The sequence below is a fragment of the Plutella xylostella genome, chromosome 6, assembly GCF_932276165.1.
Source record: "Plutella xylostella chromosome 6, ilPluXylo3.1, whole genome shotgun sequence".
Lineage (NCBI taxonomy): Eukaryota > Metazoa > Arthropoda > Insecta > Lepidoptera > Plutellidae > Plutella > Plutella xylostella.
The window spans coordinates 2655267-2670415 of record NC_063986.1 but is presented as its reverse complement, the minus strand read 5'-3'; the positions used below and the strand labels follow the sequence as shown (position 1 = coordinate 2670415).

The following is a 15149-nucleotide window of genomic DNA, read 5'->3' as shown; positions in this document are numbered from 1 at the left end:
CGTTTTAATAATCAATATCGATATACCTAATTGCTACGTTAAAATAATATGTGTAGAAGTAAATATTATGTACCAGCGATGGAGGCGAGGTAAAGGTAAATGAAACGGACATTTATAATGTAATGGTTGTAAGATTTAATCATTTCAAGATATTCTAAGGGTCGATTTACATCAAACAAACACATATCTAGAGCAAGAACAAAAGCAATATTTCAGGATCTTTTAGTATTTGCAGATGCATAAGTAATTGGACAGTGTTAAACCACTTCTTCACGTGAGTCAACTTATTGTAGCGAAATTGTTAAACGAAAGATCATTAGGTAGACGTTAGTCTCAGTCTTTACTTAAGATTCATAACAATATAAATGATTTTGTGTCATCGCAAAATAATGGGACCCTATTAGTTACTTATTATCTTTCTGATAACTAATTACTTACCTTCATAAATAATAGCAATCATATATAAGAGGAAATCGTCTTTGAGATCTTGCCAATTAGGTTAATAGGATGTCCAATCATAAAATATTATTTGACTGAGTAGACACTGGTACAATAAGGTAAAATATGATCAAAATGTAAGTAGCTATTCACCGAAAAAACGCTCATAATTTATTAATATAATAAAAAGAAATAACGAAATATCCCGCAACCATATCGTTTTTATTGGGTATGTTTTTACAAAAAAGTGAATTAAATCAAGTTCAGCTCAGAATAACTTTCAAAATAAATTTAAATTGCAATGTTTGAGCTGTTACAAATGCAACATATAAATATATTATACCCTAGTCAAGTAACAGTTTAATCAACCTCGCATTGTAACCTCAGCTTAAGTCCAATCCAATGCATGCTGAATGAAAGTTTCAGAACCGGAAAACCTCTCATATCTCGACACGCCCCCAAAAGGAAACCTATGAGCCATTTCAGCGGCCGTGATGACCTAAATTTGTAAAATGGCCGGCTAAAGGGCTATATTCTAGCCATTTCGTTACGGGAATTGTGTAAGGAAATTCGGTTTTCAAGCTACGTGCCAGAGGGAATGCACGTAATTAATGTTCGCCTTACTTTGTATTGTTACCCGTAGTTACTTCTTTACCGGGCATGGCGAGTTTATTCTGTAATGGGTTTGCATCTAATTTCTGATTGCTGTGCCTTTTTATCACAAATAGCGTAATAGATAGTTAAATAATGCACAATTTATGCTCCATATAAATAACACAAAACTATGCTACCGCAAAAACAAGACATCGACATAGGGACGTAAAGCCAATAGCCTTAGATATGCCTTATTTTATGGATCTGTTAAATACCTCGTCAAACTATCGATATACCTTGTTTAACTTTTATGTGGTACTACAGTTCTGCCACACCGGCTGTGGGCTGTGGGGTGGTGACAAACAGGAGATCTGGACTAGTGCTTGTCACCGTGGTGACAAGATCAGCCATTCAGATAAGCGTCAGGCGCTGACTGCCGGTAGCATCCGTATACAGATAGTCGGTAGTAATTATCTCTCTCATAGGGGCTCAAAAAACCTTAACAAGAGGATACTATATGCATATTTGATAACCGATAGAACCTTACGTATTTCAAGTAGAGCATTTAAAATCTCTGTTTCCTTTTGTCAAACTACACATAAGAAAACCTTCGAATACTCGGATTCCGCAAATCCGCAACCGTTCACCGATGACCGATGGGTCGCTGGATTCGTCGGCCAACTGATTCCTCACATGTTTAACCCGTTTAACCAAACATCACATATGGAAAAAGTCCATGATCTTTCTCAACACTTACTCCAATTGTCCTTTATAAACGTCGAAGTCCGTGAAGACGATCTCGACGATCTGGTGCGGGGCGGCGAGGAAGGTGTAGAGCAGGCAGGCGCGGCGCGGGGGCGCGCGCGGGTAGTCGGGGCTGCTGAACGTGCCGCGCTCCTTGCCGTACGTTGACGTGAAACGGATGCATGTGCAACCTACGGGGCAGAGAGGGGTGGCTGTAGTTTTGTGAGGTTTTCTTTCATAAGTTGCTGAGATGAGTGGAAGCTTCAATGTCAAATGGAAGCTTCTGGGTGGAATAATCAATGAAACATCCGTCAGCAGGTCAGTCCTGGATGACAAGTGACAGTGAAACTCATGCCAGCAGGTGAATATTTGAATCCCAATGGATGGCAGCCTTTCGGTGACAAGAACTCGACGTAGCACCGCTGCATGGGTTCGTTATCGATGTAGATAAACATGACTATATCGTGATTGCCCATAAATACGGCGCTGTGATTGGTGGGACGTGGCGGTAAAATCAGTGAATCGGCCGCTGGGCTATGTTTTGTAGATTGTGTTAGGCCAAAATCCATGAAAATATTTTTTTATGTTACTCTAGATAAATATCTAAACAGCATTTATTTGTGGGTAGGTATAATAAAATATTGATGTTAACTTTACCTCCACAATGTCAGACACACTAAGCAGACGTGCGAGTAAATAAAATAATGCCAGCCCAAAACCGAAATAAAACACAAACATTCACTTAGTTTCACGAGAAATAATGAAGTTACATCTTCAATTTAACAGCCTGTCTTTATAACTGGATTGCTCAAAGAAAACAATTTCGTCAAATCACCTTCAGAAGACTAAAAAGGCGTTTTTGTAGCCGAAACTGATAAAGTTGGGCTCTTATAGATAGCCTCTTCTGGATTGGCTATAATTTTGACGTTATCACACTTGGGAAAACCTTTAGGGTGAAAATGTTTTTGCTTCGTCATACTTTTTAGGCATCTTTGAGTAATTGGGTATTGGGTACGTTGAATTCGACCTTATGTCCCATGCCTTTGAAATTTCTTATTTTATGCTGTGTGGTTTTAAGAAGCTTTCATTTAGTATATTTGCTAAACCTTATGTTTGAATAAAGGATATGATATACCTACTTAGAGAAAGTAAGAATAAAAGTTATTCAAAATAATAAAAAACCAACTCGCTTGGGAAAAAAGAATGATTTGAGAGATAATAACCTATTGAGTTTCGAGACACAGATGTCATTTACTTTTTATTGACATCCAATCATGGGTTGGGTACATACTTATGGTTATAATATTTTATTACTACTCTTCCCTACCCTAACCCATTATTATTAATGACATATTGATATTTCAATTATTATTATTACTCTGTTTGGGAATTACTTATGCTTTTATTCTATTATATTCAATTTATGTAACCCAGTGTGGGTTACATAAATTGGTACTACACTTTTCAATTCTTTTTTTACTGCAACACTTTTGTATTGATGTCCGCAATGTGGTGAACAAACTTGTTATTCTGTACAACTTTTGTTCGATAAAACTTTGGTATCCTTAAAATAGAGTTATTTTATTGATTAGTATACCATTGTTTTTAACTGTACGAGTACAAGTATATCCACGAGCAATGAAAAAGTTCTAGCGACATATGGAACGGAAATGGCTGGCTGAAATTTTAATTTTAATTTTAGGGTGACTTGCACAAGAAATTTAAACGTATCTATTGCTGTCTTGCTCTATCACTATACTGTCAAAGCAAGCGAGCAATAGATTTAAATATGTTTAAATGTCTTGTACAAGTCACCCTTAATGTTCTTACTTGGGTTTATGGCATATCCGACGTCCACAGTATGCACAGACAACTGAAGCAGCACCACCAAAGTCGATAGCTGAAACAAAAAGGGAACCCTTTTGAATAAATTTACTTCATTATAAACAACAGTTTCTAATAAAATAAATTCCGAAATTTAGTCGACCATTACTTTTTCCTGTAATGAATGCCTTCGGAGGCTTCGTTTTACATTATTTCAAATGAATGTAAATTACGAGTTAGAATAGAAATTTGGCTCGTAATGGAAGGTATACAACATGCCTTTATTCAAGCTAAGCCCCGTTTCCAATGTAGAGATAGCTATGATAATATAATAATGATATTTAATAGTACTTATAGGTATACGTACATAATATTTTGGTTAAATCACATAAGTTTGTTGTTTCCAATATTACACCTAAATATAGCGATTGACCTAAAAACTAAAATATTTAATTATTTGTGTAAATATAACTAATATTAGGCATAGTAAATACACACAAACACATATGCATAGTAATATTATAATTAAGTATTAAACAGAAATTCAAAGCTACCTGTATAAATATTCCTTACTCCTTAGTGTACGGCAACCTTAATGGTTTCATAGCACGAGTAATACACCCAGTTTTCATAAATTGAACTCTAAAAAGTAAAGTAAATTTACCTATTTCACCGTAACTGTTTAGCAAGTTATTTTGACTTTCATCTGTTTATACCATTTGAGGTTTACATTTTATTTAATGTTTTGTTCTAAAATATTTTACTTATCGTTTCTCGATAATGGTGGAACCGAAGGCTTTAAGCGATAAGACCGCCATTTGTACATATGTGTTAGATTAAGTTTTGTATTGTTGTCAATATTTTTGTGTGCAAATAAAGAATATCTTATCTTATCTTATTAGTAAAATATTTGGCCTACACAGAACAGTATAATTACTCCTAGCTGATCTACGGCAGAAATCGGTCGTAGAAATATGAATCCCACCTTGTTTTGAAATTTAACCCCTTGAGTTAAGGGCGAAACCCAATTAAATAATTTTAGCAGCCATGGCCGATTAAGGGTTAAGTAAATCCCAATTTCCAATCATCTCTTAATAATTATGGCAGTTATCTTATACAAATGGTACGCTTAATTTTTAAAGGTGTAAGTGATTTTTGGTCTAAGATATTATTTAATACCCTATTGAAAAATGATTACATTTACCTATAGGTATCTAGGTTTTAATAATTCGTAACAGGCCAAAGTACCAAAAACGTAGTTAGGGTTTTCAACATAATTAAACCTCAAAATATAAGAGCTGCAAAGCCGGATTAGGGTGTAAGTACACCAGTACCTTTCGCTATGTACATATTCTGACACATGAAATATTAAAATACGGTGTCAAATCTTAACAAGGCTTTCGCATTTATCAAAATGAAGCGGGTAAATTGGTTCAGTATTTGACTAAAATATTAACTTTTTAAGGCCCCGTGTAGGTTGAGGTCTCACTGAATTACTTTTGTTCTTATTATCTACGCTGTAAGAGTCTGACTACACTGAAACATTTTTGTTCTTATTATTTAGAGTTACAAGTAGACTACACGTTAATAAAATAAGTAGGTACGCTGCTGTAGAGAATTGGCCAAGCTGAATTAAGATAAATACTGACCGGTAACTTTTAACCTAAGTTGACAATTAATAAGTGGCTGGTAAGAAGATAAAAGAAGCGATCGTGTCGTACCGTCAATTTGGTAATCAATTTACCACCTCAAATTCATAGACTGTATTGTAAATTTGCAACAAGGTTAAAATTGACTCTAAAAGAACTGAGTATTATCGGCTTTTTACGTCAGCCAAAAAGTTGAAATTCGTATAACCCAACGTCAATTTTAAACCCATTGTTAAGTGTCAAAAAACTATGAATTTGAGTGTTAAACTACAATTAACTCAAAAATACATCATGAAACAGCTTCAAACTACTAAGAAGCATCTAGCGCTCGACATTTTAAAGACAGTTGTAACATCCCTCTCCAGGTAACACGGCTGTGAGAATTGCATGGATTTGGTGAACGTGATTCGACTTCCTCGGTCTTTGCATAAATCTTTCTAAAATATTCCCTAGTACTAGCGACGGACTGACGGGGACGTGCTTATGTAAAGTAGCTGTGAAAGGTATCCTCACAGTAGGTAAGTAAGTATTCTGTTTGCCCTATTCTGCCAGTGCATATTTAAAACCTCTTGATCTTACAAATCTGCTGGATAAGCCACCCAGAGCCGCAATGAAACTAAATTGGAGAGGAATAAAAATGACTGAGTTAATTTTATCTTGATACAATACAATACACTTTATTGTTATTGTTATAAAGTGTATTGCATATTGTTGTTATTGGTGCAAATAACAAACTTAAAAATAAAACAGTACAAAGAGGCGGCCTTATTGCTTGTAGCAATCTCTACCAGACAACCTTTGGATGGAAGAGAGTGAGTCTATATGATTGTGAGGTAGTTGTGCTGCAAATATGTACATAAAAATATACTATAATATACTACTTAAACAGTACACACACTGAATAAATAATATTAATCTATTTTTTTTTAACTTTCATATACAAAAAAAAAGATTTATTACACTTTTTCAACGCGAAATGCATATTTCTGCTGAAAGTAAAACACTCATCGAAGTAAAATAACATGACGATAACGGCAGTCGGTGTAAAATTTCATTTCCTTTACCAAGTTAAGTTCCGTCCAGGAAAAACTGTTTATTATTCACAGAGTAAAATATTGATGGTATCAACCATAATTTTATAAGAATATTTTGCAAACTAATTTTATAAATAAAATCGAAAGAAAGACTACATACTTGCACATTTAGGTATCTACTTGATGCTTTCTGCTTCTAATTTTAATTTTTTCCGAATGACTATCCTAGTATAGGTGATTGGAAAGAGTATTAGGTATTCAGATAACTCAACCTAAAATCATTTTTGTCAGAGGTCAGAGTAAAAAAACTAAACAGCATGCCGGCGATTCGTATTCGATTAGATTGTATTGAATGTAAAAACGTACCTATAGCGCTCACTATTATGTCAAACACATACGTTTGACGTTTGTCAAATAGAATCAAAATTTGATCCGACAAGTTAAAAATCATATTTAACTCAGTAATCGTTAGCCGTTGCCATTGCCGCATAAACTTGACTTTCGACAGTTACGCTAACTCTATCGAATCCCTGATACTATAAGCTATAACTTCGATGCAGGTTTCAGTCGAGGCAATTTTATTAGCGCTAGGCTTTGACGGAAGGCGCAGTGACGTCAGTAATCCTCTTACATACATGGATCAATGGCTGCGATGTATGAGGTCAAAATCTTCGTTTGACGCTAAAAAGTCTGGTTGAATTTACGAAAGGCGATGAAAATTAAACTATGAGTTTGGTTAAGTATTTTACTGTATTACCGAGAGAGCGGTGGTAGCTCAGTCGGGTGAGCGCCCGCTTCTCAATCAAGAGATGCGGGTTCGAATCCCGGTGCTGACATGTACCAATGAGTTCTTTTAACTTAAGTACAATGTATACCATCGCTCTTACGGTGAAGGAAAACATCGTGAGGAAACCTGCATATCTAGATCTAGCAAATCTAGATATGTGAACCCACCAACCCGCAGTGGACCAGCGTGGTGGGAAATGGTCCAAGCTTAGGAAGGCAGTTTAGACCTTGGGGATATGCACAAAGGTTCCACTCGAGAGAGCCAGGTGCAGGTACTTACACCCCCACAGAGAATAGAATAGAATAGAATAGAATACTGTATTACCTCAGTATTTTTGGATGGTTTTCGGTACTCTTTAAGTGAAGCCTTTATGTCTAGCAGTGAATAATTTGGTAGCAGAAGATGATCTTAATAGTTTTTCTACTAGCAGACATTAAATCCAAAAAAGCAGGTGCACTATGCATTATGTATGTATTTGTATGCAACTGGCACGAACCTTTATAAATATCAATTTCTTCAGCAGATAGGGAAATTGTACTAATATTAATAAAATCGATCTAATACTTAATCGATAAAGGAACTGCAAAATAACTTCAGTTATAATGCTCTGAATAGTTATACTGATAGGAGACACCTTACAAATGCTTTTACTCAAGTAGGTTGTAGGCATGTGTTACCTGGTTACCTCACTAGAGTTAACGTTCACTTTATATTGTCCCTTTTAAACACTGAACAGTGAACATGCATGACTTTAATATGATAGCGGTAGAGTCGATAATCTATGTCGAAAGTATTTCGCGTGCGGATGAATGAAATCTGAAACTATTGTCTCTTAGTTATGTTACCTTGTACTTATGATTGCGTATGTAGAAAATATATTGTAATAATAGTAGATAGATAGATAGATAGAATATTCTTTATTTGTACACAAGAATAGATTATACAAAGCTTAAATATAAACACATAGGTACAAAAAAGGCGGTCTTATCACTAATAGTAATAGGTAATTGCCATAGTTATTGTAGAGACAGAGTAATTGTGCTTACAGGGTTTTACAAAAGTGGTATAGTGGTGTTAAGAAAAGCGTAAGGACCTATAGTAATCCCAAATGAATTAACTTACAGCCTCATCCTGAACATCGTTTGAACAGTGAATCTTGAAATACCCTTCATTGGTAAAATCGACATAAACATCATCATTCAAAGACGTGAAATTATAATTAACTTACTCAAAATGTACACTAAAACTGTCATCTATTCTCAAATTATTAGTGAGTACTTATTCTTTTGGAACAAGCTGTGTCAATAATTACGATAAATAAGAGCTAAGTTATTTTCTTTTTAAAAACGACAACGAAAAAGCAATAAGTTTTACGACTTTTAAAATGAACATCAGCGAGCAAATTTATTAAGACTGCCGGTATTTATACCGAAACATGCTCGTTAATCTAGATGGAAGTTTGCGTAATAAAGAACATACCTTGTTTAATTAAAATCCACCTTATACAGGGTGTTGTAAAGGGGAATAGGAGGATTTTAAATCACGTTTTAATATAGAGGTAATGTCCTTATATTATAAACAATACGTACTTTTAGGTACTTAATTAAGTAACATTTCATTTAAAGCAATCTGAATTCTTTCAAAGTCAATTGGATGAACTTGAAAACACACACATAGAATGTATGCAGGTTTTCTCTCATTCATGACAAAGGATGAATTTTATTTGATTGTCCCAAATACCCACATTACTCAGGCTAACTTAATTTAAACGTTTTCAACTTTCAAACTTTTAATCTGCCCGCATCAACGGCCCGCCCCTCGCCATTTTGTTTACCTCTGACTTCACAGAAATAAAACCCAACTGAGAATCAAAGAGCTAAAAAACCCCAACTGCCAAAATAACGTTTTATGTTTTGTACAGCTGAAATAATGTGGAAGAAATATACCTTACCTAATAAGGCTAAAGGAAAAAAAACTGTGTAAAAGACCACTAAACCACTTAAAAGTCACAGCGTGGCTATAAAAAATAATATTTAAAAAAAAAAATTTGGAAAAGCAGCTTTCGGTGGCTCTCTCTACATCAAGTCTTGGAAAAGTTAAAATAATCATACCATAATAACCAGAATTAATATTTATAGTCATCAAAAAGTAACCAAGACTTGTGTGTAAAAAAATCCATGGAGTTGCAGGGTAACTCTAGCGTGAATAACAACGATTGCAATTCATGCAAAAGAGTTAGATAACTAACATAGAGCGACCCCACAGAGCATAGTGACGTTCCGAGCTTTTCCAAGTAGAAAATCACCTTAAGGGATTCATTAAAGGAGTCCATTCGCTAACAATGGCATTCGACCTCTTTGTGATACGGACGCTTCAGGATTTGCAGGTGAGTCGAGAGTTGGCTACAAACAGAACCGTGAGGTTGCCTGTCTACCAGAGCGGAGTGGGCTAGCGGAGCGGGCTAGCGTAGCGGAGCGGTCTAGCGGAGCGGAGCGGGCTAGCGGTGTGGTGGGCGAGACTATAATGGGCCAATGCCACATGAGAGGAATTGTCATAAATACTGGAGATAAAGCATTTTTACTGAAGCCTTATAAAACAATACTAACGCATTTAAAAAAATATTTGCAGAATCAGGTGGCTGACCTGGAAACAAACCCGCAAAATGAGAGGAAAAAAAGTTTAGATTTTATTGCACCTATCGAAAAAGTCAATAGTGCTTTAATTTTCTTCCAACAAGAATAGTTATGAAACACATTAAAACTTATAAAACCCATATTTTTACTTCGGGGCTTAAAATGACTATACAAAAAGATGCCCCCGCAAATAAAAACAATTTGTACCAAATTTCGTAATATTTAAAATCCTAATTATTCTTGTGAAACAGATAACATTAATCCAGTTAAACAAGCAGTTAATTAAACCGAGATTATCCAAACAAAGACTTTGATTACGTCTTGGATTCCACCATTCAATTTGAACGATCCATTTGTCAGGGTGAGCCTGGTTAAGGGGCAACGACATATTAAATTTATGTGACTATGTTGTTTATGAGTGTAGTTTCACAATAATTCTCACAAATATAGCCGCGGTGGCGTAACGGATACGGCTAAAAGTAGTGTAGGAAAACATCGTGAGGAAACTAGTACATTAAAATGTAGACCACAAATAATGTAGTACACAATATTCGGAATCTATAATAATAGATACCTACTCTGTAATACGTTGTATATTATTATAGCAAAACGAGGTTGAGCGTGTTATGTATATGTTCTTCAAAATCAGATCGGAGCGAAGTGAAGCGGAGCGTCTCCCTAGTGCCTAGATAAAACTAAGCATTAATCACAATAAAATTGTCTAATTATCATGTAATTCAGTCGGGATGCCCACTTACCCGACAAACTCTCTCAGCACAAGCTTGCTTGTGTTGGGGTCCACCAACCCGTACAAGGCCAGCGTGGTGGACTAGGACTAGGCCTCAACCGTTCCTTCGTTGGATGGAGACCCGTGCCCCAGCGGTGGGGACGAAATGGGTCGTGATGATGATGATGATGATGATGATCGTCTAATAATCGAATATTTTCGCGAAAATTCATTATTTATAAGCATCAAATAACCCTACGTCATACATAAAATAAGTATCCAAAGTTCAAGAGTGCAATGCCTTAAGTTAACTTCTTGTTACCATTAGAGAAGTGCTCTCAGTAAAACATAGTGCCTTTAAACTTGCCCACGTATACAAACTGTATTCTAAGAACACGGGAAAGAGTTAGTGCTAGGCCAGTTTCCAAGACACAGTTTTAAGTCAATCTGTTTGTGTGATTAAGTAAAGCATGTTATGTTTTCTCTTCTTTCTACTTTATGAATATGAACAATAAAATTTAGCTGTATGTGAAGGGTCTTCCTAAACCTTATCTTCTACGAACTTTCTTCTCTTAATAATAATAAATATGGTAACAACCGATATAATATATTGTAGTTATAATACCGAGGAATTAAACATAAAATTTATATGACATAGATAGATAGATAATTCTTTATTGCACACAAACACAGAAATTACACGAGGAAATACACAACATAGGTAGATGGTACAATTGGCGGCCTTATTACTAAGAGTAATTTCTTCCAGGCTACCTCGGAGGAGAGAAATTATACATAAGAAAAGGGGAAGTGCAAAAAAATTACAAACATAACTTATACTTACAGGAAAATAATATTATAACACCTAATCTATACCTAGTAATAGGTAATATAAAATACATAAAACATACTTATATACTTGAATATATACATACTATTAAATATATAATACATAAATATTATTCTGGCAAGGAAAATAATTTATTATAATGTTTATTCAGCAGAGTTTTGACATATATCGTATTGATTTTCGTAAATAAGTCGTTTTCATTACACTCCGATTTTCCAATCGTCGTAGAATAAAAGTTGTTCAGAATTACCACCTGTATCACCCTTTTTCGGCCTGTTATACCATTTATACAACACCCAGTATACGCTGTGGGTTAAAAAGGCCATTCCCACGGAAAAACCTTATCGTCCTATGAACATTAGGTACGTTACAAGGTAAAAGGCTTTTAACGTTCCATTATGAGCGGAAATACGTAACACTGATGCCTGGAGCGATGAAGACAACACATAGTGCACTAAGCTGCTCTTTTTTTAAAACACTTCAGATGTAGTCATATACAGATTTAAATGAAAATTAAGTTTTTTGATTGTCGAAACAAACGACATAAATAAAATGAAATTAAGTAGGTAGGTTGGATCTAGAATGCTATTAATTCCTATATAAGAAAAAAACAGTCAATATAAAGTATATTTTTTTACTCAACTAATTTCTACTCAAGTCACAAGAAATTACACATTTAAAAAAACGAAATAAGCTACGTAAGTATGTAAAGTTTCCATTTATAATTTACAAAAACTTTACACAAGGGTTCTGATAATTTCAAAACTTATTTGACCCTTCTAATAATTTTCATAAACTCTTTAGTCACAATGATCCCGGGTAATTTTAATTTGATAAGGGAAAGTTTGTAATTTAAATAATATTTACAAAGTTAGGTTAAATATATTTTATGGTTGGTAACTTGGAAAAGGTGTTCTGTATTTTATAGTTTTCAAATGATATGAATTTATTTGGAATTAGGTAATATTACACAAGGTTTGCAAGTGGTATAGGCATTACTGAAGGTGTCATTTTGAACAGATTTTTGTTTTTCCACTTTTCTAGTATACCAACCAACTTACATAATACATTTCTGAGTAAAGAAGTATCACAAATTTACATGAAAATATTATAACCTGAATGTTGACGGATGACATAATACGACGAAACAATTTAGGAAAATTGCCTAAACGCTTTTAAACATCCAAGGAAGACTCGTTCTTATGTCTAGTGCCATTAGGGTAAAATTTATGGGTAAATTTCAATGCCGCGAGTACTTAATTTAATTTTAGCTAAGAATAATAATGTTTTAACAGCACCTGTCACACATGGAAATCCATTTAGAGCATAAAGTAAGGTTCCGTTTCCCATAATATTAGCCCAACCATTATAATAAATATATTATATTGTAGACATTTTCTGAAATCCAATCTGATTAACAGTTATTTTATGTCAGTATTCGCACTACAATATCTTTATTTTCCAAAATGTCATAATAATTAATGTTGATTTTGTAAAACTTATGTTTTTGAAATCCGTCTTGAATAAGTACAGTTCGGAACAAAAAAACCTGACCCCTCCCAGAGTGGCAATGGCAATGCTACCTGAGAAAGGTCAGTTTTATTTTCTCATGACTGTAAATAATATTGCGACGAAATCTATCACAGTCACTTAATTACTATGTCGCAACTAATGTATTCAATTGCAATGGAGAGACGCCTTTATTTATATCACTGAGTGAAACACCAGCAACCCTAAGATTAAGCTGTCAAGCGCAATCTTGATGCGGCTTACCTTGCTGCAAGAATATTTGCAGACACATTTAAATTGACATAATTTAATTAAACTCACCCAGGAAATACTCAGTATTTTGGCAAATCAACAAACGACTGGGTAATAGGGTGCCTCGTTGGTGTATGGAGGTTTTTTTTTTTCAAGATATCAAAAACATAGGGGTCTCAAAAGTTGCGTATTTGTGCGTAGTTTAAAAGTACATTTTCAGTTTTTTAATTTATAGGTACTTATAGCCCTCTACCAGGCCAAGTATTTTGAATATTTTTCGAAATATCGTACTTCTTAAATATGTTATAATTATTTTATTTAGTACTTTATTGATTATTATTTCTCTAGAATTAGGGATATGAAAGACAAATAAACCAACAATTATATCAAAAACTATATTAAACACATTCGAAACATATAAATCTAAGCCTTGTATTGACGCTTAAAATTAAAAGAAGGCATTTTACTCCGAGACATTAATTTGGTCCGAATCAATCAATCTCTGGCCTTTGGTCCAACGACTGCCATCGATGCCTCAGTCACTAACTTCACACATCTTTCCACAGCCTGGGTGTGACATGGGAATGCTGGAATCGTTATATCATTGAGTGTTTCCTTTTCCACCATTTCCTTCAAAACTTCGTCAGATACATTGTTCAAAATTGGCGGGGGTGTTATTTGTGATTCAGCCCAAATAATGATGTCAATGTAGTCAGCAGCTTGAAAGTTCAGTTTAGGTAACTTGAAAACTCGAACAGACTTACTTTTGACCTTACGTGCCTCGATGATTCTTCTTAGACCTAGTTCTCTGATAGGGCGTCTATTATCAAAGATCATCGCCAAAAGTAAGTTTTCCGGGTGTGCGAAGTATGAATTTCTTTGTATGACAGGATCTATTATTGCGAGTATTTCGTCACACAAGTCCCTCGAATATTTTATGAGCTTGTAAACGTGGTGGGCTCCATTTTGTGCACAAAATTCTTTCTTTATACTAAACCAGACCGGCGCGTATACCTTTATGATGTAGTCCACGATCATTTTTAAATTATTCGAAGGACCATGGGTTCCGACATAAAGTCTTAATACGCGATTGGCCGTCGTCAGCCATCTGGAATGCCCCATTTTTCCTGGTTGACGATGTGCTAGTTCAGGAGAACATGATCCAACTGAGATGGCTTGGCTTAACTCGTATAAATACTTTTGGTCGGTGCTCAAAGAATTAATAACATCTGCCTGGAGCAGCTGCAGGTTTCCTACAACAGGCGTGAAATCGACAACAGGCAAGCTTTGACACTGTTCTAGAGATTTACCGATTGGTCCACTATACTCTCGTGGTCCAGTAGTGTTTCCATCCAAGCGGTTGAACAAATGCCTTAATGGCAATTCGTTTGCGTGAAGTTGGCACACAAACCATTGCAACGGTCTGTTTAGTTTTAATTCGATGTGCCGTATAGCACCACCTTTCCATCCCGTGTTTGTGACAGTGCCATCACAACCAATGCATATTATTTTATCCAACTCTAAATCAGTACTCATGCAAAAGCCCATTATGGAATCAGCTATGGCTTTTCCAGTTCCGGATTTTGGTGTGATGTGTCCCAAGTACAGTGAACCGGGTTCACATATAAGCGAGATATGTTCTTTCACAGTAATAGTTCTGTGATACCTGTTATCTTTTTTAAAAATCTCCAGTGTCTTATCCTTTCTTCCGTCAAAGTATATACCTTCGACATTGTGACACAATGTCTTTTCTTGCATATCCTGCCGGACTGTTTCTCTTGCTCGGCGAACTTTATTCTTATCAATAACGAGGCTTTTATTTTCACTCGTGACAAGTCCAAAGTCTTGGAGGACGGCCGTGGCGACAGCGGCTGCTGATCGGTCAGAGATGCCATATCGATCACACATTGTTGCAAGAACTGGAATCGGGATAATGTTATTCTTACATCTTGAAAGTCCTGATGTTGAAGGCTCATTGCTCATAGGAGTTTCATCGGATACTGGTGGTGGTATCGTTTTAATCAACTGTCTTCTCTTTGGGACTTCTGGCTGCACCGCAATTGATGTTTCAGTCTGCAATGTTTGTTGGCGTTTAAGTATTCGGCTTG

The 15149-nt window shown here is 35.3% G+C and overlaps 1 protein-coding gene across 1 annotated transcript in view; it reads right to left on the bottom strand.

Annotated features, from left to right (window-relative positions):
• Positions 1-15149, bottom strand: part of LOC105389996 (suppressor of lurcher protein 1) — a 58376-nt gene that overhangs the window by 33875 nt on the left and 9352 nt on the right. Inside the window, exons 3-4 of the mRNA XM_048621734.1 lie at positions 3607-3676; positions 1790-1967 (exon numbers count right to left, since the gene is read on the bottom strand). Of these exons, the coding sequence (XP_048477691.1) occupies positions 1790-1967; positions 3607-3676 (248 nt within the window). The remainder of the gene's footprint in view (positions 1-1789; positions 1968-3606; positions 3677-15149) is intronic.